We start from the raw sequence: 27,216 nt of genomic DNA on the forward strand, positions 1-27,216 counted from the left end.
AACATATATAGTAGCTTTGATGTAACTCAAAGATTGTATTTGTGCATCGATCAAACTATCATCCCTTTAAATGAATTACTATTACAAAAACTTATTCTCTAATCAAATTCTAGATTAGTTTGCACATTTAATCACACAACCTTTAATCATCTTATGAAACACCCTTTCAAAAAAAGCTATCTAATGAAACAAAACTAATTATAAGCTAATCCAATAACGCATAGCGCTTAGATGAGATGTCGCAGGTTTCTTTTAGTTTAACCATGGTTTTGGGTTTGAATCCAGCCTTAGGCATTCAACAACGTCAAAACTAACTCTTATGAAGAGTTGCCGTCCATTTTGGGTCTATGAGATTCGAGGGATTAGTATCCGCAAGCTACGTGCAGAGGATATATGATTTATGCTATAAAAGAAAACTACTTTTTTCTATTTAAAGCATTACACATCAAACGCTCAATAAGGAGTAGTTATAAAATTAAGAGAAAGAAACAGGTTGATATACAAATTTAAGTTCCGAAGAACCATCTTAAGCCGCAAAACTCAAAACAAAACTTGAACGCTCAATTCTAAAAACTTGTTGTAACCAATTAACTTTTCTCTCTCTCTCTGATGGCATTGATCTTCTCTTCCCTGTTCTCATTCACCAACCAATGGGGGAGCCAAGATCATCATCATCATCACACACCTCAACATCTCAAAATTCTTCGACAACATCAACATCTCAAAATTCTTCAACATCATCAATATCTCAAAATTCTTCAACATTACCATCCCCACCACCACTTCCTCAGAATATCTCCCTCGTACAACCCTCTCACAAAAGAAGACACAAAACGAAAGTAGTTCGTGTCTTTCGTTCTGTATTTCGATCTTTACCCATCATAACCCCTGTATGTAAATTCCCAACATTCCCAAATGGAACACCTGACGGCCAATACCACATAAACATCGGTGGCAGCACCGGAACAAAAATCTCCGGTACATTATTCGGACACAGGAAAGGACGCGTTAGTTTCTCCATTCAAGAGAACCCAAGGTGTCTACCTTCATTGGTAATTGAGCTTTCCATGCAAACATGCATGTTACAGAAAGAAATGGCAGCAGGGATGGTTAGGGTTGCACTCGAATGCGAAAAGCGACAAGACAAAGATAAGACATTGTTGATTGAAGAACCCGTATGGACATTGTATTGTAACGGAAAGAAAACAGGTTATGGTGTGAAAAGAGAAGCGACAGTGGAGGATTTACATGTTATGGAGATTCTTAAAGCGGTTACAATGGGTGCTGGTGTTGTTCCAATGAAAAATGAAGCTGATAATGTTGATGGAGAATTGGCTTATATGAGAGCTTCTTTTGAACATGTAGTTGGTTCTAAGGATTCAGAGACTCTTTATATGTTGAGTCCTGATGGAAATAATAATGGGCCTGAACTTACTATATTTTTTGTGAGGATTTAAGAATCATTAATCCTTTGTTAAATGTAGAATGGTATTGTATACTGATAAGGTTCAGTTCATATATATTTCTTCAGAAGTTTGAGGATGGATGCATGGTGATTGGTGAGTTAATTAGAATTGGATGGCTCAAAATTAGGATAGTAAAATTTGATAAATTGATGTTATATTTAAATATGACTCATTTTTATCTTGTTTGCTTGAACATTGTTGCGTAGATATATTGTTTGATCTTTTTCAACGAGAACTGTTATTACACTGTCCAATTTATATATTTTTGTGGTTTTTTTCTCTCTTTCAAACTCAAACCGAAAGTGTTATAAAATGAAGTATTTTTTATTTACATTGAATTGGCTTTTGAGTAGAAATAGAAGGTATGAATGACCAAGATATGAGGTGGACATTTTTTGGCTGAGTTCCTGAAAATCACCGTGCACTTCATTGTTATGTGATAGTGATATAACTTATAAGGCGTGAGCTTTTTGACAATAACTTTACAATTGATGGAGACAAATCCACAATTAAATGATTAAAAGAACAAGATTGCGAGCTGCAAGTAACCTTTAAATGAAATGAAGTGGCAATCGCCAACTCAAAATTTAACAACGACATGTTCATGCATAATTATCATTTTTATTTTGTCAAAAGTTAGTAGGCAAAATCAAGTGTGGAATTCAATATTCAAATTTAAGTTCTTCCATATTACAAAGAAAATTTTGAGATGTTGAGGAATTTTGAGATGTTGATACATATTCTTTAACATCTCTCTTCTTTCTTTGGTTGTGAGCAAAGAAAATTTCTTGGTCCTGGACCACCTAAAAATTTCTCCTAATTGAATTATGCTCACGAGAACACATACTTGTCATTAATTAAAAATATTCATCTTTATGTTGCATATGCTACCTTTATTGATTTGTAATAAAAAATTTGGTTAATTAAGTAATAATCCATATAAATGTTTAGAATAGACTGTCGGATTGAAAAAGCATAAACTTATTTTTAGGTGGTCATCTAGTTCTCCTAAAGTCTTTCATGTCGTCTCTTTTGGTCTACTTTCTTTCATTTTTCAAGGCTCTTACATGTATCATTTATTCTCTAAAATCTTTATTTACTCACTTTTTCTAGGGTGTAGTGAGGGTACTAGGAAAATTTCTTGGATTGATTAGGATATTATTTGTTTGGATAAAGAGGTTGGAGGTTTGGGGGCTAGAAGATTGAGAGAGTTTAATACTGCTCTTTTAGGGAAATGGTGTTAGAGGATGTTAGTGGATAAAGGGGGATTGTGGTATAAGGTTTTGAAGGCAAAATATGGTGAGGAGAAAGGGCGCTTGAAGGAGGGAGGTAGATATGACTCTATTTGGTGGAAGGAGTTGGTGCGAATCCGTAATGGTATTAGGTTACGAGAGAAAAGTTGGTTTGAAGAGAATTTAAGGAGAATGATGAGTGATGGTGTTGATGTAACATCCCGTTTCCCCGACGTAAAAATTTCATAATTAAAAATCAGAGTAATTCAACTTTAACAGAATGCTACACTTCTTAAAAATTCATAAACTGAATAAATAGCAATTTATTCTTCAAAATCATTTAACATAAGTAATTCAAAACTTCGCAGCGGAATTAGTTCATTCAACATAAAAAGTCTTTGGCACGCATGCCTCATCATAAAAATCTCAAGTCTTGTTCAACATTTATTCATAAAAATCCATAAGTAATACGTAAGGAATAGAAATAGAAGACATAATCCCATCATGTTACGTATCAGAGCACCTAAGACACACTTGTGACGAGTCCACTCACGACCGCAACTAATCCTGGTTACCTGCAAGTTACCCATACGAAGAGCAACATTTCCAAGCAGAGGGGTGAGATTTCTCAAACAATAATATTAAACATATAAATCATATAAAGTACATTCAACAACTTAAACATCTTATAATTCATTAATCATATCTAACAACTTAAACTTCCTTAACTAGTGTCATTATTCTTCCTACATTAGTCATATACTTCATCAAATAACCTCAATTATTAATCATAAAACATCATCACATGTCATCAAATAATAGTCACAAACACCTTATCATAAATCACATAACATCTTATCATAAATCACATAACATCTAACATCAATAATAATCATAAGCATCAACATCTAACATCAAATATAATCATAAGCATCATCATGTAATTCACATAAGTATCATTATCAAAACATAGCATTATCGAAAACAACTTCATAATCAAATTCATCATCATTAAATCATAATCATCGAATCACAATCAAACTTCATAATCAAACCTCACTTAACTCGACAATGTGACTTAACTCGACTATGCAACTCTTAACATCTCAAATCATCTTAGCATCTTAACAACTTGACACCTCGACAACTTCACATCTTAAATCATCTTAAAAACCTCTTGATATGCAAATGCATTTGGTACCAATACAGAACATCAAGCTCCCAACCAACTTATATGAGCGTAAATAGGCTCTTCGGGGCATCAAGCCCCCAACATAGTGAGCAAAAGCTCCAGGGCATCAAGCCCTCACCCATCGTGTGAATGACTAAGCATTCCAGGGAATCAAGCCCCCAACCAACTTATATGAGTATGCAATGGAATCAACAACTTAACAACTTCAACTTCGTAACAACTTACAACTTAACAACTTCGGCTTCTTGACAACTTTCAACTTAAACAACTTCGACTTCATTGACGACAACAACATCTTCGCATGATAATATCATTATTCATCAATCATCAACAACATCATATAACATCATATTCATCAATCATAAACAATCATACAATAATTCATCAATCATAGACAACATCATATAACATCGTATTTAAACATCAACAATAATTCCCTATGTATCTTTGTAAAAACATAATAAATTATCCACAACATATTTTCATGTCAAACCAAAGCTACTGGAAAGATGTCACAAATATAAACAACTTTCATGTTTACAACAAAGATCAATTCAAAACAGAAACATATGAACAAAACGCAAAAACATGAAACAGAGAATGTTGTCACCGTACAATTTTGCTAAGACCTCCCTGTAGTATTTTCATCATAACTCAAAGACCAAACATCATTTTCATGTCAAACCAAAGCCACTAGAAAGCTAACAAAATTATCTAAAACTTTCATGTTTACGCCTGAGACCAATTCTGTACCGATCAATACCAGTTTTCATTTTAAATTCGGAAAAGTTGTGCTCAAAGCCCATAAAAATTCACTGTGACCTACGTGCAGTAATTTGACCATAACTCAAGTTCTATAAATCGTTTTGACGTGAGACCAACGGCATTAGAAAGCTAACATCCATACCTACAACTTTCGTGTTTACACCTAAGACCAATTCCGCACCGATCAATACCAGTTTTAATATCAAAATTCGGGCAGAATGCAGATTTTCTTCAAGTTTCACCTAATCTCATGGTGCTAACCTCAAAACTACTTCCAATAATCATCCTATGGATTATATAAGGTCTGTACACAATTTCTACATCAATTCAATAAGTTTTCATCATCTAAATCATCAAATCTCTCTCAAAACCCTAATTCTCAAATTCTCACAAACTCTCCCCAACTTGTTAGATGTAATCTAATGATTTAACAACTTAATATTAATGCAAGATAGTCTCACCCTCACCTTAGAATAATTCCTGAATCAGCAGCAGCGTTCTTCTTTCCTAATGTATTCTCCTCTTCTCTTGACTTTTCTCTTCTCTTCTCTTCTTTCTTGTTCTCCTCTTTTCCAAAAAGCGGTTTTTAAGGTAAACTCTTTCCAACCTAAGCTTCTCTATTTATAATACTAAAATATTCTTCCCAAATCTATTTAGGCCCAACAACTTATTCTTCTTTCTATTCTAACCCCCAAATCCACTCACACTAATAATCCTCATATTCTAATAAATAATATATCTTTACTAAATATAGTCTTCCACTAAATATATAATAATACACCAAATAACAAATATAATATGCTAGTAAATACCAACATATAACATAACAAAATATCACTCAACAAAATATATTAACTAAATTATAAAAAGACATCTAATCTCAATAAATCATATATCCCTCATATAAATCATATAAATATATAAATATATTCTAAAACTAATTAAAATAATTAAATAAAAAGGAGGGCGCTACAGTTGATACTTATTTTTGGTTTGATCTTTGGTTAGAGAGTTTTCCTCTCAAGGAGCGGTGTCAGATATGTTTTCTTTGGGGTGGGATGAGGAGGAGAGGCGTCGATTGTTTGCATGGGAGAAGTTGGTAGGGGAGTGTAAAACTTTACTTAATAATGTTATTTATAGGTTATCAGTGGTGATTATTGACAATGGAAATTAGATTCGGTAGTCGGTTACTATGTTAATGGAACATATCGTTTGTTAGTACAATATGTTCCCCATGTACCAAAGAGTTTAATACAACTTTTTTAGGAAAATGATGTTGGAGGATGTTAGTGGATAAATGAGGATTATGATATAAGGTTTTGATCAATTTTTAAAAATATTCTAAATTAGTAGCTCTTAATTTATTATTATTATTTACATTACACAATCGCCCTTCTTACAAAATCATACATATTTTAAAAAATAATTATTAATATTTTTAATTTAATATCAAATTATTTTTAAATTTTATTTTATCAAATTTTTTTAATTTTAAATTATTTTACAAGGATAAATCTGTAAATTATTTTCTTATTCTATTTTATTGATTCTAACCCAATTCGTTTCAAGATTAACTTATCGTATTTTGATGCAACATCAAATACTGGATTTTTTTTTAACAAGTCATAAAACTCTAGATTGAAACAAGATACAATACATTTATTTTATTATGATACATTTTTTAATTTAGTGGATAAAGACCTTTTTATGAGGTATAGGAATTCTAAGATATTTACCAAGATCATTTGTGACATTATATCCCTAAATGAATTTGTTTTTTGAAAGAGCCTATAACAAACACCAAATTTAACAAAAGAAGTTAAAACAGAATAAATTAAATGATGTAAATTGATGATTAAATTACTACTATTTTTGTTTAATTTTATTTTAAGGGTTAATTATGTTTCTAGTCTCTATAAAATAGCGACCTTGTAAGTTTAGTCCCTACTTAATTTTAATAGCATTTTTAGTCCCTAATTTTGTTTTTCTGCACTGAGTATTAGTCCCTACTCAATTCAAATTTGTTTAATTTATGCTTAAACTCTTAAATTTTTGAACAATTTTTTGCAGACATGTTTAGAACATTTCTAAAAGTTCGTCCGCAAAAAATTATCGCAAAATTTGATTTCTACATCCAGATTTTATTACTTTTTATCTTTAACTTTTGTCGTTTTAAAAAATTCATATTTAATTCATTTCATGTCAGAAAATTCTAAATTTTAGTAAACGAACCTTTCATTGTGTTCTAATCTTGTCTCAAAAAAATAGTTCAAAAATTTAAGAGTTTAAGGATAATTAATCAAACTTTGTTTTAGCAGGGACTAAAATTATAAGTAAATTTTTTTTATAGAGACTAAAAATGCTATTAAAATTAAGTAGGGACTAAACTTACAAGGTCGCTATTTTATAGGGACTAGATACATAATTAACCCTTTTATTAATTTAAAGCGAGAAAACAGGGCGGTACTTGATTGTCTTGGATCAAACACTTGACGCACTTTTAAGCTCTCTAGTCACGTGTTTCTTCCTTCGTCTACTCTACTCTCTATTCCCACTCTCCTCCAGCCATAAACACTGTGTGTTTGGAACTGCAAATACTTAATATCAATAGAGCGAGAAAAAAATGTCTTTGACTCTGAGTCTCAGCATCACAACACTGTCTTTCCCACGGTGTACCACATCATCATCACCAATTATCCAATTCAAACCCAATTCTTCACCACTTTCCTTCCCTCGTGCTGCTTCTTCGTCTTTGGTTACCACTTCCTTAACTCAATTCACCGTCGGTGAAGATTTGCCGTCAAATTACGGAGAAGATTGGCTTCCCAAACCCGACCTTCATCTCCGCAGAAGAGCCGGTATTCTTCTCCATCCCACTTCGTTTCAAAGCCCCTACGGTATCGGTGATCTCGGAAACGAAGCCTTTCGTTTCATTGATTGGCTCCACCAAACTGGTTGCTCCCTTTGGCAGGTTCCCCTTTTCCCCCTATACATTTACATTCAGAGCCTGTTTAGATCAGCTTATTTGAACTTACTTAACAACATAAACAAATAAAAGTTGAATCAACTTGTTTCCACATACTTAAAAACTTATATGAAAACAATTTGACTAGTTCATGAGTTAGTTTATAGCGGATAAACTAGCTAATTGAATTCGTAGTATTTAGTAAAACGGGTGGTTGAACTAGTTTATAAATATGAAAAAGACAAAAAAAAAAAAGATATATTTAATATTTAATTCTTTCAATTAAGATTGCTAAGCTAAAATTGAGATAAAGAATTATACGTTACAAACTTTAAGCTATAAGCTACTTGAATTAGTTGATTCAAATAAAGATGACTTCAATCCAAACGTGCAATATTTGCAGGTTCTTCCTCTCGTGCCTCCTGATGAAGGGGGTTCTCCTTACGCAGGCCAGGTTTTCAATTTTTTTAATTTTGTCTTAGACTTGTTTAATATCGTCAAGTTTGAACTCTTTTAAGGCAATGCGGTTTGAAATTTTGCTTTTTAGGATGCGAATTGTGGCAACACTCTTTTGATTTCTCTTGAAGAGCTTGTGGCGGATGGGTTGTTGGAAAAACACGAGCTTCCCAAACCAATGTGAGATTTTTTTTATATTTGTGTAATGTATAACTGTATAAGCAACTTAGTTTTGAGCTATTATCTTTCTGATGTTTCCGGTTTGCTTATCTCATCTTATCATTTTTATTAAATGAATGCAGTGATGCAGAGCGCGTGAATTTTTCAGTTGTTGCTAATCTCAAGGATCCTTTGTTAACTAAAGTAAGACAGTTTGAAATTTGAATCATGGTTAATGCTAGTGTTGTTGTGCACCTCATTCAAAATGTAATAAGGTGTTAAAATTGAATGAATCATGCACTGAATTGAATATTTTCCATCCCTGAGTAATTTGATGATATAATACCCTTGCATGCATGAAACAACCGGGCCTATTACCTTTAGCAGTTTTCTAGTCATCTCATCATTGGAATTTTGTCACGCAACATGGCTGTAGTTTTTGCTTGAGTAATAATCTACAAATGCGATTTTATTTTCTTTGAGAAGACTAGTTTCATAATGGTGAATTGCAAAGGACCACAAGTGCTTATCTGTGGAGGTTTTTGCAATCTTTGGAGATTCTTCCTTTATCATATTAGCATTACTTACGTCATTGAACTTTTCTATGCCTTGTGTGCATCTAATACTTTATGTTAACTTTCCTCAGGCTGCAGAGAGGCTCATTTCAAGCAAAGGGGAGCTCAAAAAACAGCTTGAGAATTTTCGCAGGGATCCTAACATATCAAGTGAGACACTCATTTAGTTGCTATTTTAATTTTATATCCATGTTTCCTGTTAGCTTCAATGTTTCACTTTAGTGATGGTAACATGCAAATTAAGTTGATTTATGTTACATTTGAATGCATTGTAAGCTTTAAATGCATTGTAGAGTTGATTTTGAGAAGCATGCATGATCATGTTTTGTTACACTTTCTCTTAAGTAATTAAGTAATTTTTCCTTTATCTAGAAATTTTCAACTGGAAAATACCAAGTTATAGAAACTTTCTCTGAAGGGAAAATTCAATTAAGCACGACGCAGTTACATTTAGAAGCTCTCCATTTCTGTTCAACAATTGGGCCAAGGCAATCAATTCAATCTAGAAACAAGCTAATAATTGAATACTTGTGAGAACTTCTTACTGGTGCTTGCACGGTGGAGATGGCATAGGGGTTCTAGGATTATGTGATTCAGAAGTAGGATGGAAAGAAACTTTAAGATTTATGGTTGTAATTAGTGAAATACTGAGGGGACAAAAGACTTGAACATTGAGAATTTGCGTGGAATTTCTTTCATAAGAGGATAATCTGAACATTGGGTAGGGATCCTCTAAATTCTACGAAAGGAATGAAGAGCTTCAGTACCGTAATTTAGACACAAAGAACACATTTCTAGAACTTGTGAGTTGTGACATAATTAAGCCTTTATACACCCAAAATCATAATAATGGAACTTTCAATTTCTTTTGAGAAATGGGTAGGATATCTCTACTCTTGTGGGTGGAAAATCATCAATTTTGTTCATGATTCAATCAACTTTCCAAGTGAGGTCTGTCAAAACAACTCATTTGGGAATTTTCTTTTGCAAGGCAATAATATCTTTAATGTTGTAGGCTGGCTTGAAGATGCAGCTTATTTTGCTGCTATTGACGACAGTTTGAACACACTCAGTTGGTACGATTGGCCCGAACCTTTAAAAAACCGCCATCTTGTAGCTTTAGAAGATATTTACGAACAAAAGCAAGATTTCGTAAGATTATAAAGAATCCTTCTTGCTATAATTATCATTAACAATTTCCCATTGAATCCTTCTTGATGTATCGTTTATAAATTTGCATGCAGATAAATGTTTTTATTGCCCAACAGTTCTTGTTCCAAAGGCAATGGCAGAAAGTTCGCGACTATGCACAGAGTAAGGGAATCAAGATAATGGGAGACATGCCCATTTATGTTGATTATCACAGTGCAGATGTTTGGGGAAATAAGAACCAGTTTGCACTGGTTAGTTGTCTTCAAAGAATATGTTTCTGACTCTCTGAAGTCTAAACCAACCTCTTTTTCGGAGCATTTTGTAACTTTTGATGATATATCATCTCCACTTATTTATCTGGCAGAACAGGAAAGGCTTTCCTCTTTTAGTGAGTGGTGTGCCTCCTGATGCATTCAGCGAAACTGGTCAGCTGTGGGGAAGGTTTGATGCTAATCCCATGATAAATCTTCAGCCATAAATCTTAATTATCCATGTTCTTTATTCAATTATTGTCCTCATTTCAACATAAAATGATTTTTTCCTAAAAGGTTTCTAATCATTATGATCAGCATGAGTCTCCCCTGACATGTCATTTTAGTTCCTTTCACCTTTTTGTGCGTTAATATTTTGCCGGATTGATTCTACAAACCACTTTTCATCATTTTTCCTTGGTCATTATTTTTATTGCAATAAATAATTGCTCACATGTTATATTGAAGCACATTGTTGAAGGTCTCCTTGCTCATTCAGATTAATGATTTCTTATTTTTAACATTCTCATGTTTAAATGAAAAAGCCCCCTGTATGATTGGAATGCCATGGAGAAAGAAGGATATTCATGGTGGATACGCCGCATACGACGTGCGCAGGATATGTATGACGAATTTAGGATTGACCACTTTAGAGGATTTGCTGGATATTGGGCTGTTCGCTCTGGTGAGTCTAGACTGAGTTTGTTTCACCTTATTGCTCGATGTGATGTTTGTGTAACATGTGTAATTTGTACGAATTCGCAGAAGCAAAAGTAGCTATGGGTGGAAAGTGGAAGGTCAGGTCCTGTTATTTTGTTCAACCTTTGATCTATTTGGCCAAACTATAAAATCCTTCATATTTAAATGATTGATAGGTAGGACCTGGAACATCCTTCTTTGATGCCATTTCCAGAGCTGTTGGAAGGATTAATATCACAGCAGAAGACTTGGTACGTATTATCGAAACAAGTTCTGATTTTTTTTAACATTATTGCTTCATTAGTCTCGTTAGGGCCTTGCTTTCAATTCATACATGATGACACAACTCTTGCCGAAGTAAGGCTTAATTTTTTTGGTTCTTTATTTATGGCAGGGAGTTATCACTGAGGATGTAGTGCAACTAAGAAAATCCATTGGAGCCCCTGGAATGGCTGTCCTCCAGTTTGGTAATGATTAATTGCTAATTTTGCTGACCATTCTTCAGCATCATACCCTAAAGTGATCTCATGTTTGAGAGCCTGAACAATTGCTAATTATCTTCTTTATTTTATATTTTTTTACTTTATACAGGGTTTGGAGGTGGTGCTGATAACCCTCATTTGCCTCATAATCACGAGTGCAATCAAGTTGTCTATACAGGGACTCATGACAATGACACGGTAAGAATTTGTTTTGCTATGCATTTGCTGATGCATCATATCTATCTTATTAATAAGGACCTCGGTATGCTTTGTAGATGTCTGCTATCAACATGTATAGCTTATAATATCTTAATTGTTTTGTTTCCATACCTTTATCATGTCTTAAATAATTTCTCCTGTCAACCATATTAAATCCTGACAACATATGTGTTTCTGCTACAGATTCAGGGTTGGTGGGAAGCTTTAAACCAAAAAGAGAAATCACATGTGAGTGCCATAGACGATATTTGGTAGTGAGATGTTATTGTTTAATGAAGTTGGATGAGTTCATCACCTCCTTCATTTTTATGTTTCAGGTATTAAGTTATGTTTCATTAACCAGAGAAGATGATATTTCATGGGCACTAATCCAGACAGCGCTGGCCTCTGTTGCTCAAACAGCAATAATACCTATGCAAGATGTTCTTGGACTTGGGAGTTCTGCCAGGATGAATATTCCTGCAACTCAGGTAAAAGTTCATTCATAGTGTAGTTTGTTCTAGCATTATCGATTATAGTTTACTAGAGCGTGACTAAGAAAAAAACATTGTTGATCTTATTATCAATGCAGTTTGGAAATTGGGGATGGAGGGTCCCAAGTTCTGTGAGCTTTGACAAGTTAGATAGAGAGGCAACCAGACTTAAAGAGATGCTTTCAATGTATGGCCGGCTTTGAAATGTCAAATCTCTTTTTGAGTGTAAAGAAGAGTTTGTTTGCCAACGGAAGGAAGCTTAAGTAGAAAATAATGAGCCTGCAGTTTTAATTCCCAAGTTGCTGGAGCATTATCTTGATCAAAGTTCCCGTGTGTTGTTCAAGAAATGCAAGGAAGTTGGAAGCTTTTGTCAGTTCTAATGATATTGCAAATAGGTAATGCATGCTTGTATTGGTAAGCCGTAGTGATCTGAGAATTCACCTGAGCCATTTTGATGTTATGAATAAGCAATTCTGCCATGCTCAGAATATTTAAATTCAGAATGAGTTTGTAATGGTTTGTTTGATGAGCTCAAAGAAGATGATTGTATCAATATTCCCAAAATAAGTAGCTTTACATTAGAAACAACAATTTGTAAACTTTTTATAAGTTGACTTACTTATTGAGATTTCCGGAATATACAATCCGGAATGCACATTTGGTTTCCGGAATATACTTTTCAGATTAATGCGATAATGGTGAACGAGGGGAAAGTTGGCACTTCCTGTAGGGCAAAGGACATTCCGGAATGTAAAATCCGGAACGCTTCAGCATTGGATTCTTTTGAAAGAGAGCCATTAATTTGGGTTTGGACGGTTACAACCACTAACACGTTTTCATTGACTGTATTAATGACCTAGGACTTGTTTAAGGCTATAAATAGGCTTCCATCTTCAACAAATACCTCCATTCTTCACTTCACCTCTTTTCTTCAATTTTCTTCAAATGTTTTTAGTTTTTTAGGGGTGTCGGTGGTGTCATGGTCATTGTTGACCGTTCATATGAACCCTGCAATAGCATTTCAGCTTGTGTGGGGTTCATATAACGGTCAACAGAGACCCTTGACATCAAAGAAAGACACAAAAAAGCGCACAACATCTGGTCCGGATTTTATTTTCCGGAAGTAACTAACAATCTGGTTTGGAAAACAAAATCCGAACCAGGGATATTTTTGGAATTTTGCAGGGCATGTGAGAAGGCAATAGGGTGGGAAAAGTGAATCTTTTTTTTTTATGAGATACTGTGCCCAACTCTCACAATAACTTGCAAGCAATATAAAGACATGATAGTCTTGTTCCTTTGACAGCGTAACATGGAAGCTGTGCGTGCGTGCATATGATAAAAAAAAAAATATATGTCAGCGTAACATGGAAGCTGTGCGTGCGTGCATATGAGAAAAAAAAATATATATGTTGAGTTGACAGTGGGAAAAAAAAAATATATGTTGACAGTGGGATTTGAACCCACACCCTTTCGGACCAGAACCTTAATCTGGCGCCTTAGACCAACTCGGCCATATCAACTTGATGCTTCATCTAACGAGACAAATATTAATAACTATATAATCATATTTGAAAAAAAAAGAAGAATGACATAGCAGAACATGTGTGATTTTGTTATCGTTCTCCAAAGTCTGAAAGTAAAGGCAAAGAGAAAGGTAGAAAGCTATGAAGAAGAACCAAAACTCAAACCTGATCCCATCCCTCCCAGACGACGTAGCCATAAACTGCCTTGCACGGGTCCCACGCTCTCACCACACAACCCTCACCCTCGTTTCCAAACCAATCCATTCTCTCCTCTCTTCTCCACTCTTCTTCACCGCTCGCTCTCTCATCCCTTCCACCCAACACATCCTCTACCTCTCTCTCCGCACACGCTCCACCTCTCTCCAATTCTTCACCCTCCACAATAACCACCGTCTCCTCCCTCTCCCTCCTCTTCCTTCCCCTACAATCGGCTCCGCTTACGCTGTCATCCACCACAAAATCTACCTCATCGGTGGTTCAGTCAACGATGTACCATCTCGTCATGTATGGATCCTTGATTGCCGATTCCACCGCTGGCTCCCCGGTCCCTCCATGCGGGTGGCGCGTGAATTCGCAGCTGCTGGTGTTATCGACGGGAAAATCTACGTCATCGGTGGTTGCGTGCCGGATAATTTTTCCAGATCAGCAAATTGGTCGGAGGTTTTCGATCCTGTTACCAACCGCTGGGAAAGTGTTCCTAGTCCACCAGAAATTCGTGAGAAATGGATGCACGCTAGCGCGGTCGTAGACGGCAAAGTTTACGCGATGGCGGATCGCGGTGGTGTTTTGTTTGATCCTTATAATGGAGCGTGGGAGAGCGTTGGGAGGGAGCTTGATTTAGGTTGGCGCGGGAGAGCAACTGTTGTGGATGGGATTTTGTATTGCTATGATTATTTAGGGAAAATTAAGGGTTTTGATGTGAAGAAAGGGTTGTGGAAGGAGTTGAAAGGTTTGGATAAGAGTTTACCAAGGTTTCTGTGTGGGGCTACAATGGCTGATGTTGGTGGGAAATTGGTTGTGGTTTGGGAGTGTCAAAGGAATTTGAATGCAAATAAGAAGGGGAAAGAAATGGAGATTTGGTGTGCTGAGATTGATGTGAAGAAGAAGAAGAATAAGGATGGGGAATTGTGGGGTGAAGTTTGTTGGTTGAATAATGTTCTTTCTGTTCCTAAAGGATCTTCCATTGTTCATTGTTCTTCTGTTGCATTATGATTGGATTTGGGACCATCTTTCACATTGCGTGTCTTGTAAGGTATTCAACTCTTGTTTTCTTTCCTCATTATGGAATAGGTCAATGGGATAGGTTAATTCCTCCGCAGTTTCTTTCTATAAAATGCCTTTATGTTTGTCCCTTGTTATAAGATCATCATAGGTTACTACTTATAGTTTTGTACTTTTCTAAGTAAATATAAATAGTTAAGTGCAGTCAGTATGACCTTAAGCAACTGATCATATAACAATTGAATAAATTCATTGCGTTGTTTATTTCATTCATTAGATCAGATCAGTTTTCTGTCATGGTTTTGCAGGATAAATACTTGGTATTGAGTAGTTACCATGATCATGATTCATTAATAACTTTTCAATGTATTGTTTTTAAATTTCAATATGTTCCATTCCTTCAAAATTTAAATTGCAATGTTGGTCACCATTTCATAACATATTGGTTAACACTTGACAACGTTTCAGTTTCATTGAATTGCGAAAAGTAGCTACCAGCTAGTTCAAGTTCTAACGATGAATGACTAGCATGGAAATGATGGAACTCAGCTATAGGAAAACTTTCATAGTAGCCTTAGTTTTGGGATTTGAATCGTCATTGGAAATCCTCTCAATTTTTTTCAAGTGGAATCTGAACCATCAAACATGAGAAAGAAAAGTGGATTGTGTGTTTTAATGAGGGTGATTGAACATGTAGAAAAATTGAGAAGATTTTCAATCAAGCGAATCCAAATCCGTTGTTTTGTGAATTGGGTTTGACTTGTGATTGTCATAGAGCTTTTGAGGCCAATAATTATCTTCAATAGATTCTGCATGTTACATTTTTTTATCTCCTTCTCGTAGGCAATGCCTTTTGATTTTTGTTGTGTTCTGGTGAAATTCTTTCTGTTTTTTTCAGGTCACCTGTTTCTATCAAAACATGTCCCGCAGGATCAAGATCCCAAACACCTCATGATTGCATAGAATTTCTGCTTGGTCTTGCAAATTCTTTCTAGTTTGATCTCGTGTCATTTATTGCTCCACTGGTGTATGAATAATGCTCAAGTACTGGGCTTCGGCCCTCTGTAATAAAAAAAAGTTGCTCAAGTAGTAGTACATATTTATAACTGTATAGTTAGCATGTTACAGTCTTGCACTTCCATAGATGTGTCATAAATCATAAACCCTTTATTTGCGTTTTCTATCATTGAGAATCCTTAAGTTCCACGTAGTTGAAGCTTAACTATTTCGCACAAATTGGACAAGATCTAGTGGAAAACGCGTGCTTATGAATTATGACTATCAAAATTGCTGGTTGTAATGGTTGTAAAATATAACTGCTATCAAATTGTTGGTGTGTATGTATTCAGTTGGAAATTATGCACAGAGCTTTTTTCTTCGTTTCATCTTACCTGTTATTGATTGAAAGAGCAATGCTTGGTATTAGGGGTGTTCATGGTTTATGAAGTGAACTAAACCATATAGATGGTTTGGTTCAGTTCATGAAAAACACTTTAATAAAAACTGGTTATTTTTTCAAACCAATTTAAATTCAGTTTAAAACTGTTGAGAACCGGTTTGCTTCACTTTAACTGGTTTAAGGCTGGTTTTTGAGTTGAACCGTATTATTTTTGAACTATTTTCAAACCAGTTTTCAGTGTATTTATTAAAAAACAGTTTTTTGTAATTTTTTTTTTTTAAAGTTTGATTGAAAACCGAACTTTAGTGATTTAAAAATAAATATGGATTGCAAACCTCTTTTTAGTGACGGTAGTAAAAAAAATTGTTTTAATACCAGTTTTTTTTATATATAAAAAAAAAAGATTTTTAAGTGATTATAAATTATTTTACTGTAAAAAAAATAGTGATTATAATTTGTAAGTGATTATAGATTATTTAATTCATTTGAATCGGTTACGAACTGGTTTTTAATCAGTTTTTCATTAGAACTAGTAAAAGACCTTATCAAAACTGGTTTTTAATGAATTGAAAAGAAAAAAAAAATCAATCCAATTAGAACAAGGAAAAGATCCGCCGCGAATTTGCACGGATCATGTAACATTGCGATAATTATATATAAATTAGAATTAATGTATGGGTCACACAACATTGCGATAATTATATAAAAATTAAAATTAATAACTGATTTTATTTGAATCGATTAGGAACGGGTTTTATTTTGAATTTTTCAAAACTGGTTTTTAATTGAACATTTTACTCAATTTGAAAGTCTTGGAGGCTTTCTCAACAAGTCTCGTTTGACTTTTATAATAATTTGGATTTCAACTCTTTTTATTATTTAGAAGGATCGCAATATGAGACATTTTCATAATACTTATATAAGTAAGAATTGACTTTTTAGATTCATTAAATAATTGATGCATCCGGATTAGAATATAGATCGAATACATCAATTATTCAATGAATCTAAAAAGTCAATTGTTTCTTATATATAGGACCGGAGGGAGTAAGACGGAATAACTTTCCTCCTTATTGGAAAATGTTAAACTTCAAGTTTATTGGTGGCTAAAATCGTATTATGCCTTTTATTTATTTATTTTGAGTACACGGCTTGGGGATTAAATCATTTGTTATGCTTTCAGGCTGTAACATAACTTTTTATTTTCGTTCGGCTACTGTGTAGTAGCTTGTTGTCTTTGTTATTGTAACATTGAACATTTTAGCTTCATTTGGTGCACCTTGCACTAAAGGAGCTTTTGGTGGTTTTTAATATATTCGTTTAGCTTTTTCAAAAAAAATGAATTGAAAAAAAATAATAACTTCAATCTAGTTTCTATTTTTTTTTTAAGAAGCTAAATTAACATACTTAAATTGACACCAAAGAAGATGATAAAATTGAGATATTGAGAGGGATACATTCTCAAGTCCAAGCCAATACCAATAAGCCAACCCAAATGGATTTATCCAGTTTCTAATTAAAACTAGTAAAGGACCTTGTCGTGAATTTTTCAATTCTGCTTTTTAATGAATTGAAAAAGAAAACAATTTCAATCCAATTTCTAATTAGAATTAGTAAAAGATTTGTGATTTTGCACGGGTTACGTAACATTGCATAATTATATAAAAAAATCAGATTGTTAATATTATCGAATATTCAAAGACATTAAATGAAAATTATAAGTATTAATGCAATGTTTCTATTAAATATATTTTACTTATTGTACTTGCAGAAAAGTACGGTAAGGAATACTAGGATTCTAGGGTTTAGACTGATGATTAGATGCCTTGAGAATGATCTCAAGAGTAGTATTTATAGCCTGCTATGGGCTTGGGTTTCGGTTGCTTGGCTCCCAAGCAACGGGGGTATTTGTGTATTTTGGGCGGTTTCTGGAAGCTTCTGGAAGCTAAGGAGGGCGGCATCCTTAGGAGGACGCGCCTGGGCCTTGGCAGCCTTTCTGGAGGGCGTCTGAGCCCTTCTAGAGGGCGTCTAAGCCCTTTAGGAATATTATGACGGTTCACAGCCCCCCAAGCACGAGTTTTGGAACAAGACGAAGTGATGAATCTATAACGTCGGTCGCATAGGATGCTTTTAGAGCATTCTAGATGTTTCTAGAAGCCTTTAAAGGTGGCACCCTTAAGGGGTCTTGCCTAAGGCCGTTTTTGGCCCTTTTGGAGGGCGTTTGAGCTCTTAATTGTACATTAACGGTCCACAGCCCCCCAAGCACGAGTCTTGGGACAAGGCGAAGTGATTAATTATGAAGTCAATAGTCCACAGCCCCCCAAGCACGAGACTTAGAACAAGGCGGAATGGTTTGTTATAAAATTGCTTTAGAAACAGAGGGGCGGGCGACGTCTATCATTTAGGAATATTATGGCGAGTTTTGTCTGGCTTGGTCGCCCCTTTATATTTTTCTAAAGATTCATAAACCCTAAACACGAGGTTCATAAGAGCAAAGTGGTTAACTCATACTCAGATCATATTTAATCACAGATTGGCGCTTTCTTGCTTTTTAGCGAAATTGTCGAGCCTTTTTTCTCTCTTTTTTTGTCGATGTCCCTCATATGGGAGAGGTCTCCAAATACTTTAGCTTCTTGTTTATTTTTGTTTCAATTCTTGCTCAAAAACAGACAGTCGTTTATTTTGGGAAGTCTTCATAACTTGTTGAATCGTGGTGCTCCCCCTTGGGGACTCTTCACTTGTTTAGGAATTTCAACCTTGTCGATTCTTCCGTCGTGGGAAGGCTTGCATATTTAGGAATTTCAACCTTGTTATCCTTCCATCGTGGGAAGTCTTGCATATTTAGGGATTTCAACCTTTATTTAGGATTTTCAACCGTATTATTTAGGAATTTCAACCTTTATTTAGGATTTTCAACCGTATTATTTAGGAATTTCAACCTTTATTTAGGATTTTCAACCGTATTATTTAGGAATTTCAACCTTTATTTAGGATTTTCAACCGTTTTATTTAGGAATTTCAACCTTTATTTAGGATTTTCAACCGTATTATTTAGGAATTTCAACCTTTATTTAGGATTTTCAACCTTATTATTTAGGAATTTCAACCCGTCAGAGCCTTTTTAAGGTTGACGTTTAGGGCGCTTTGTAGATTGCAGATTTTTTGATGTCGAACCCTGCCAGAGCCTTTTTAAGGTTGACGTTTAGGGCGCTTAGTTGATTCGTTGATTTCCGTGAATATTGTAGTAGTAGCACCTGGACAAAATAACAAACTGAAATGGCAAAGTATTTATAGAGATTAAGGTTGCTCATTAAAAACCTGCAAAACAATTCTCAAAGGTCGAAAAAGTTGTTTTAGAATATAATTTCGCGTTTCATCTTTGTTTTGTCAAAGGTGTGGGATTGTTGCTTCCGTGCTTATGGCATGTTGTTTGGCGAGTTCTCTCCTTTCGTTCATCTAGCCCTTGGCGGTTTTGTTAGTATCGCATCCTTGATTTATCTGAAACAATTCTTCCACGCTTCCAAGGTAAATAAGAAAGAGTTTTATGCAAAACCGATTATCCACATATATCCACATATATTAAATTTATGTGTGCATACACCGAAAATAATTCCAAAACAAAAGGTATCATTCGAATCGTAAGACAGGAAGTTTGATTAATAATATGGATATCTGGCTATGATACTAGCATATGCTCTTATGGGTGGAAATAACACATCAGGATATTTGGCAGCTAAGGATATTTGGCAGCTAGCATGTTAAATAAATACTTAACTAATGAAGGGAATTACCATATGCTTGCCGAGAAGTCAAGCTTCAGTAGGCTAATTCTTATATACGTGACTACTAGTTAGTAGGATGATAAAACAAATATATTTCCTAACAAGATATTTAAAAGTAGAGGTCAAGCTTATCAATGCTAGAAACTTGGTACATTAGCATGTGTGGAAAGAATCTGTCATGGACTTTCTAGCAATTTGGATTTACTGCTCATGATCTGCTGCCTTCCTATAATTTTTCTTAGTATACCATTTAAAGATAATCATAGTATCTTCACAAAAAGGACGAGATCATCACTTTCAATTACAACATATATGTTTCTAGGCAAACTCAACACAATCACAAAACTGACTTAAAGTTCATGATTTTTGTGAAGTTCTTTTTTTTTAAAAAATACGTACCTGATTCCTTATGGATGATTTCAAAGGTACGAAAGCTTTTAACTGACAGGGAAGTCGATCACACCATGCTCTTGTATCAGCCAAAATGAGTTGATATGTCATTGCCTTAAAATCAGCATACGGATGCTATCAGTCGCCCTGGCTTGTCATCATGATTCCTCCTCCAAACTTTTTCACCCTCTAACTTGTTTACCAATGGCGTCCTATACTCACGCTTTCGCCATTAGAGTCGCCTTAACCAGGGTCTGGAACAATAAGGTATAATCTATGATGGATATGCACCGAAAACGTATGTGGAAGTGGAGATAACGCCATATAAGGTGATGTGTAACATTCATGCTGCTGAATCGAGTTCCTGGACCGTTCATAAGGCAGCAACAAAGCACCTGATTTGTAGAAATCGCCATGTTGATGGCAATCTTGAGATAACGATGAGGTAATATGATTGCAAACTCCATCGTGAAGAATCATGACAAGCTGCCATATAAGGTTGTTGCATAAACACTGCACAAACAAAGAAAAAATCGCCCGGCCAAGCACTGGGCAAGAGCAAGCTGAATTGTAACTTGTCAAAATGGCCTGCTACAGCAAAACTCTCATAAACAAAGACGACCAAAATAAAATATTACGCATATGTGTCGCCCATTAACTTATTACTCCTCTATTAAATCCGGACTAATTCGCTCACTCCATTATTTGCTATGTATATATTTCCTTCTATATATGAAATTGGAACTAAGTTTTTCTACTCAACTTTATTCTTCTATGTGTGTTGATTTTGTCCAATCTAGCTTATTACTCCATTATTTATGTTTTTACTAAACAGTTTAGTCCAGTTCGCAAAGTAAATGACACATGGAAGGGGTTCCTAGGAAAGAGAGGTGGGTCACTTGGACCTCTTAAATACCAAGGCTTTCCTCGCCAGAATTCCTCACATGTGACCTCTTAACAATGTTACACTTTACTTCTGTTACGGGTCCCTAGAGTAGTCTTTCTTTTAATAACTTAGTCCTACCTTTTGTGTTTTACTTACTTTTCCCTCTTTATTACATTGTAACTAAATCGCCCAGCGAAAATCAAGCCTAATTTGCTTCTAAGACTTACTATCCACATATGATGTATATGCACCAACAAATAATTGCAAAATAGACGAAATCGACAAGAGCCTTCGAAATTAAGGTTGTAAAATATATTTTCTCAAAATTTGTTGGTCAACAAATTTTCTTCGAATCAAAAGGTGGAGATATATTGTCTCCAAATATATTGAACATAATTTTTTTTTTTTTCAAATCGCAAAGCGTAGATATATTTTCTCAAAGTTTATTGGAAACATAGAACCTGATATTCCTTCGAAAGTGAATTGCTTCGGGGTGGGAGAATCACTTTGAGAGAGTATGTCGTCGCCAAGGTTTTGAGACCTGTTGTTGGTTTGGTCTTCCCTAGTCGTCGTCTTTTCGAGATCGTCTCTGGATCCAGCGGCGTTTTGTGCAGCTCCAAGGGCACACATAAAATTGAGGATAAAAATGAAGTAATAAGCAAACCGCTTGACTAACCAAGAACTTAATTAGGTGCACGAATCACGAGGTCAAACCATAACATAAATAATATTCTTATGATCGGAATTTACGTAAAACACATGAATTACAATACAAGCAAGCTTCAAACAATAACATGATCAGCAGTTTTAATCATTACATGAATATACAGCATATGTATCTAGTAAAATGAAATAGCCATGATGATGTTAAAAAAAGATGGCCGTGGCCTATGTACATAGATACAACAATCAATTCAGTTTATATGATGCATGTCTCCTTATATAACACAAATAGAGATATTATACGGAAGCTCCGAACAAAAATCATGGGAACGCAAAAATAATTACGTAATCATCAAATTAAAACAGAGACCATACAAGAAATATTGCAAAGGAATTGCTCAAGCTAACATGATAATATGATACGAAAACTTATTTTCACAACGATTAATCATGATTAACTCTGATAGTCGGCCGATATTTAGCTTAAATATAAATATAAGGATTAACTAATAACAAAGTTAAAAGGGGCACAACCTGACATGATTGTGCAGAAAACGGTCTCATGGTGGTAAACTTGAAAGGAGGCGAGGTGAAACCTATGGCGGTGAAGGAACAATAACTCATCGGAGAGACGGCGAGGTTGAGTTCCTAAATCGCGGTGAGAGATGCGATTTAGGGTTTGTAATTTGAACGGTTCTCTAAATCGTGGCTTGTAGTTACGATTCAGAGTTTTTGGATTGGGGGTTTCTAAATCGCGGTTTACGGTTTAGAAAGGTGGTCGAGGTTAGTTTTACCTCTTCCCACAGACGGCGCCAACTGTACTTGCAGAAAAGTACGGTAAGGAATACTAGGATTCTAGGGTTTAGACTGATGATTAGATGCCTTGAGAATGATCTCAAGAGTAGTATTTATAGCCTGCTATGGGCTTGGGTTTCGGTTGCTTGGCTCCCAAGCAACGGGGGTATTTGTGTATTTTGGGCGGTTTCTGGAAGCTTCTGGAAGCTAAGGAGGGCGGCATCCGTAGGAGGACGCGCCTGGGCCTTGGCAGCCTTTCTGGAGGGCGTCTGAGCCCTTCTAGAGGGCGTCTAAGCCCTTTAGGAATATTATGACGGTTCACTTATATATATAAAAATTTGTTAAATAGTTGAACCGCGTCAGATGTTGATTTTATTTGCTTGTATATACCAAAACAAATTTTTATGTACATATATAAGATAGTCGATATGATAAAATTATGAAAACTCTCACCATGAGTATAAAGTGGATAACTTAACTACTACATGCGGCTAAATGCATTTATATTTTTAAATACTCTCAACTGATGGATACAAACATATAAGTAATGATATCCGGACTTGGAGTTTAAAACGATGACTTAGATATGCAGTTTGTGGAGTTGTTTATACCAAATAAAAAAGGGTCTTGCTAACCAGTGCCCTCAGGACAATTGTTAAGGAATCTACAAATAAAAATTTTGTCTTTGAAATATAAGATGATACTTTTGATAAAATAATACTCCTCCGTCCCTAAATATAAGCAAATTTGATTTTTTAGATTCATTTAATTAGTGATGTATATGATTCATATATAGATGCTTAACCATTGCCCTTGGGGCACTAGTTAGCATTCTCCAATAAAAAATTCGTCTCGGTAGCACATGTACATAATAACATAATAATATTAATACAAAATTAAATAATATTTCAAAAGAAATTAAACTTATTAGCTATATATCTAAAGAAAATAGAAGTGATGCAAAAAGTAAAAAAAAAAATAAAAATGTTGGGCTGGACTTATGCATGTCTGACCCGGATTTGGATATATAAATGTGTTGAAACAAAAGCATTGTCTTCAACTAGGGTTTAGGTTTAGACAGGGAGGGAGGCAAAGAACAGCACCATCCCATCACACCAATAGCAATGGCACCAAAAACAAGAACCGCAAGAGTGAGCCGTAACCCTGACTTGATCAGGGGTATCGGAAAATACTCGAGATCTGCTATGTATCACAAACGTGGTCTCTGGGCAATCAAGGCTAAGCACGGTGGAGCTTTCCCTCGCCACGATCCCGTCGCTAAGCCTGCAGCTCCGGCCGAGAAGCCGCCTAAGTTTTACCCCGCCGACGACGTGAAGAAGCCACTCCGCAACAAGCACAAGCCAAAACCCACTAAGCTCAGGTTCGTCACCATTGTTCATTTCTACTGATAAACCTTTTTTTGTTGCAATTTTGAGTAACTGCCACGTTTATTTTGGATCTGTTAAATGTTGATATTTGTCGAAAATTTTATATGATATCTTCAGGTTGGTCTAGAAATTTAATTCCCCCTTTGTGGAGTTATTGTGATTCATAACTTGTTTTGTCTGTTAAAACTGGGTGGTGGGTTTCTTCCTGCATTAGTGCTGGGCTGATGTTTGATTAAGATGTGGTGTTTTTTTAATGGTTAACAAATGATAATATCTGTCCATTAATTAGATATACAATTGTATCCAAGGCTCGTTCAGCTTGTTGATGACTGAGTTAATATAGTGGTGAGATTAATATTTATAATTACAGATGGCTGGTACTTAACTCTTGCAACATAATTTCCATTTCCAAAACTTTACAACTAAACTGTGTACGTATTAATGAACTGAAGAAAGAGTACCAGCATTGGTAGCAACTAATATAGAAACTGTTGATATTGGTAGGAACTAAGCTCAGGTTCGCCAGCGTTTTTCAATTCTATTGATAAACCCTTTTTTATTCTAATTTTGAGAAACTGTTGTTGTTATACTACGTTTATTTTGGATCTGATAAATGTTGTATATGATAAATTACGAACTTTGTTATTGCCTCTTGTTTATTGACTGATTGCCTTGTCAAATTGAATGATTTATTTGGTACCTGAATTTGTTTTCAGGGCTTCTATTACTCCAGGGACAGTGTTGATTCTTCTTGCTGGAAGATTTAAGGGAAAGAGAGTTGTGTTTCTCAAACAGCTTCCTTCTGGACTTCTTCTTGTTACCGGTAATTATTGTTTTAAGAAATTAACATTGTTTGTCCAGCATTTTATGTATATAACTGTCTATATTTGTTTGTTGTATTATGGGTTATTGTCATATAAAATAATTTGGTGTATTTGACAAAGAACTTCTGCTTAGTACGAATTGCTTATTTAAAGTTTGTTTTGGATTTGTATTTGGTAAATATTATTTGGTGTTTGAATGCACTTTAGACACAACTTGATTCATGTCATATAGCTTATGCTCATTTTACTTTTTGCTTTCCATTGAAAATTACATGAGGTGTGTGGCGTGTTCTTCCTTTCCTATAAGTAACCACTAAGAGTTGAAATGTTTAGAGTGAGTCTAAATATAAAATAAAATAAAAAATGAACTAAAAGCTATGTAAAGAAGTTGGACAGGATCTCCTGTTTTGAAAAAAACCAACCTTAGTTATTGTTTGACCTGTTTTTGTAACGCTATGTAAAGACTAAAAATATAAGGTAGTACATTTATGGATGCAGGCTCTTATCCTTTTATATTGCAGACCATAATTCTAGATTTTCTATTTGGTTTCTTGTACTTTGGATCTTTGTCTAAAAGAATGACAACAGAATAGAAGCCAACAAAGAAAACGATAATTGGGACTAATTTTTTAATTCTTTGGGGCTCCTTTAATTACATATTGATCCACTTGAAACTATAAATAAATAAACTCTACACCTTGATTGATATGTTAAGATTAAAAGGCAGCAGTAACATTATATAACTTTACCAACTTCCATGGAGGTGTAAATTAAGACTAGAGATTAGGTGTCCGAACTTGAACTTTACTGGCCTATTAATATGCTTGTCACAGGTTGTTGACTATATTTAAAGAAATATACATTTTTTGTTTAGTAGGTCAGAGTAAAAAATTCCATGGTAATACTAATATCTTTCACCATCCTAATATTTCTAAAAATTCATGTAGAGGTGAGCAGAGTTATGTGTTGGGGGACATGTTATATTTATCCCCAACTTGATTCTTAATTTTAATTGCACTGTTTATTAGGTCCCTAATCCGTCTCTAGATTTGAACATACTCGATGGTCTATTAGTGAAATAGGTCTAAGACATGACAATATCGAATTTGGTTGGATCCTCTTACCTTAGTGTGATGAATTGAGTTGTTTTGACTACCATAGTGTGATGAAAATGTATATTTTTGTTGAAAAAAAAATCAATGATTTAACTTGGTCATTGCTTTCCATTGTGTATGTCCACTGGCATGCTAAACCTACTTTTTTTATCTGGGATGTGTTTAAATATACTAGGCCAAACCTAGTTATACATCTCCATAGGTTATGCTCTATTTATTTCAATGGGTTAAACTTAATTATTCTCCACAGATGATGATTGAGTTAACTCGTTTGCTTTAGTGTACGTTCTGTTCTTTCTTTTTTACCAATACACTTAATAATATCTTTTGCTCATGGTTTCCATTGTCTATGGTCACTTGCATGCTAAATAATTCTAGTTGTTTTATCTGGGTTGTGTTTTCAAAATACTCTTGCATTTGCTTTTGATACATTTTATAAGATCTACTTTCGCCTCCACTCATCTTTGACAAATCTTCATTTGTTCACTCTCATTACCTTAGGTCCATTCAAGATTAATGGAGTCCCCTTGAGACGTGTGAATCAGGCTTATGTTATCGGTACATCTACCAAAGTAGATATTTCTTCGGTTAATGTTGACAAGTTTGATGACAAGTATTTCTCAAAGGAATCCCAGAAAAAGACGAAGAAGGGAGAGAGCGAGTTCTTTGAGGCAGATAAGGAGGTATGTTTGTTGAGTTGATATTTTGGTAATTATTCTGCTTGTGTTTGCTGATCTTTACAATGCTTTTGCTTTTTAGGACAAAAAGGTGCTCCCTCAGGAGAAGAAAGATGATCAAAAGACTGTCGATGCTGGTTTGTTAAAAGCCATTGACAGTGTTCCAGACTTGAAAACTTACCTAGGTGCCAGGTTTTCCTTGAAGGCAGGTGTGAAGCCACATGAGTTGGTCTTCTAAAGGAAATAAGAGTGTTAGAGAATTGTTTTTTTGCTTGTTATTTTGGTTGTTTGTCAAACTAGGATCTTAAGTTTTAGTCATTTACAATTTTCTTGCTATTAGACATCCGAAAAACTTGTATTCTATGTTGTTTGTTATTTTCCTTAATATATTTTGTCCTCTTGAACCATTTGGTTTTATGATTTTTAGCCTTTATTGCTGGCATACCATACTGATTTCAAACAAC

The 27,216-nt window shown here is 34.8% G+C and overlaps 4 protein-coding genes and 1 non-coding gene across 5 annotated transcripts; 4 read left to right on the top strand and 1 right to left on the bottom strand.

The window, feature by feature from the left end:
* Positions 1-451: 451 nt before the first annotated feature.
* On the top strand, positions 452-1,695 carry LOC146941592 (MIZU-KUSSEI-like protein (Protein of unknown function, DUF617)). Its single transcript, XM_085755417.1, has one exon. It carries the CDS (start codon positions 651-653, stop codon positions 1,455-1,457), a length of 807 nt encoding a protein of 268 aa, XP_085611543.1. The 5' UTR covers positions 452-650; the 3' UTR covers positions 1,458-1,695.
* A 5,456-nt stretch (positions 1,696-7,151) lies between these two features.
* DPE1 (disproportionating enzyme) lies at positions 7,152-12,757 on the top strand. The gene is made up of 16 exons (XM_085755418.1): positions 7,152-7,626; positions 8,024-8,074; positions 8,168-8,256; positions 8,379-8,439; positions 8,882-8,960; positions 9,826-9,962; positions 10,055-10,213; positions 10,327-10,403; positions 10,759-10,898; positions 10,979-11,010; positions 11,089-11,163; positions 11,307-11,379; positions 11,504-11,592; positions 11,797-11,841; positions 11,931-12,083; positions 12,185-12,757. The coding sequence occupies exons 1-16, from the start codon at positions 7,279-7,281 to the stop codon at positions 12,287-12,289; spliced, it is 1,713 nt and encodes a 570-aa protein (XP_085611544.1). The 5' UTR covers positions 7,152-7,278; the 3' UTR covers positions 12,290-12,757.
* Positions 12,758-13,528: 771 nt separating this feature from the next.
* On the bottom strand, positions 13,529-13,609 carry TRNAL-AAG (transfer RNA leucine (anticodon AAG)). Its single transcript has one exon. It is a non-coding gene; the product is annotated as a tRNA-Leu (tRNA).
* A 95-nt stretch (positions 13,610-13,704) lies between these two features.
* On the top strand, positions 13,705-16,218 carry LOC146941595 (F-box/kelch-repeat protein SKIP6-like). The gene is made up of 2 exons (XM_085755419.1): positions 13,705-14,864; positions 15,732-16,218. The coding sequence occupies exon 1, from the start codon at positions 13,754-13,756 to the stop codon at positions 14,822-14,824; it is 1,071 nt and encodes a 356-aa protein (XP_085611545.1). The 5' UTR covers positions 13,705-13,753; the 3' UTR covers positions 14,825-14,864; positions 15,732-16,218.
* Positions 16,219-23,806: 7,588 nt separating this feature from the next.
* Positions 23,807-27,159, top strand: LOC146941596 (large ribosomal subunit protein eL6y-like). Its single transcript, XM_085755420.1, has 4 exons — positions 23,807-24,129; positions 24,853-24,959; positions 26,577-26,758; positions 26,835-27,159. Exons 1-4 carry the CDS (start codon positions 23,873-23,875, stop codon positions 26,988-26,990), a joined length of 702 nt encoding a protein of 233 aa, XP_085611546.1. The 5' UTR covers positions 23,807-23,872; the 3' UTR covers positions 26,991-27,159.
* The last annotated feature ends 57 nt before the right edge of the window (positions 27,160-27,216 follow it).

The sequence above is a fragment of the Medicago sativa genome, chromosome 3, assembly GCF_051527215.1.
Source record: "Medicago sativa cultivar Bolivia chromosome 3, Bolivia_mono, whole genome shotgun sequence".
In the NCBI taxonomy this organism is placed as follows: domain Eukaryota; kingdom Viridiplantae; phylum Streptophyta; class Magnoliopsida; order Fabales; family Fabaceae; genus Medicago; species Medicago sativa.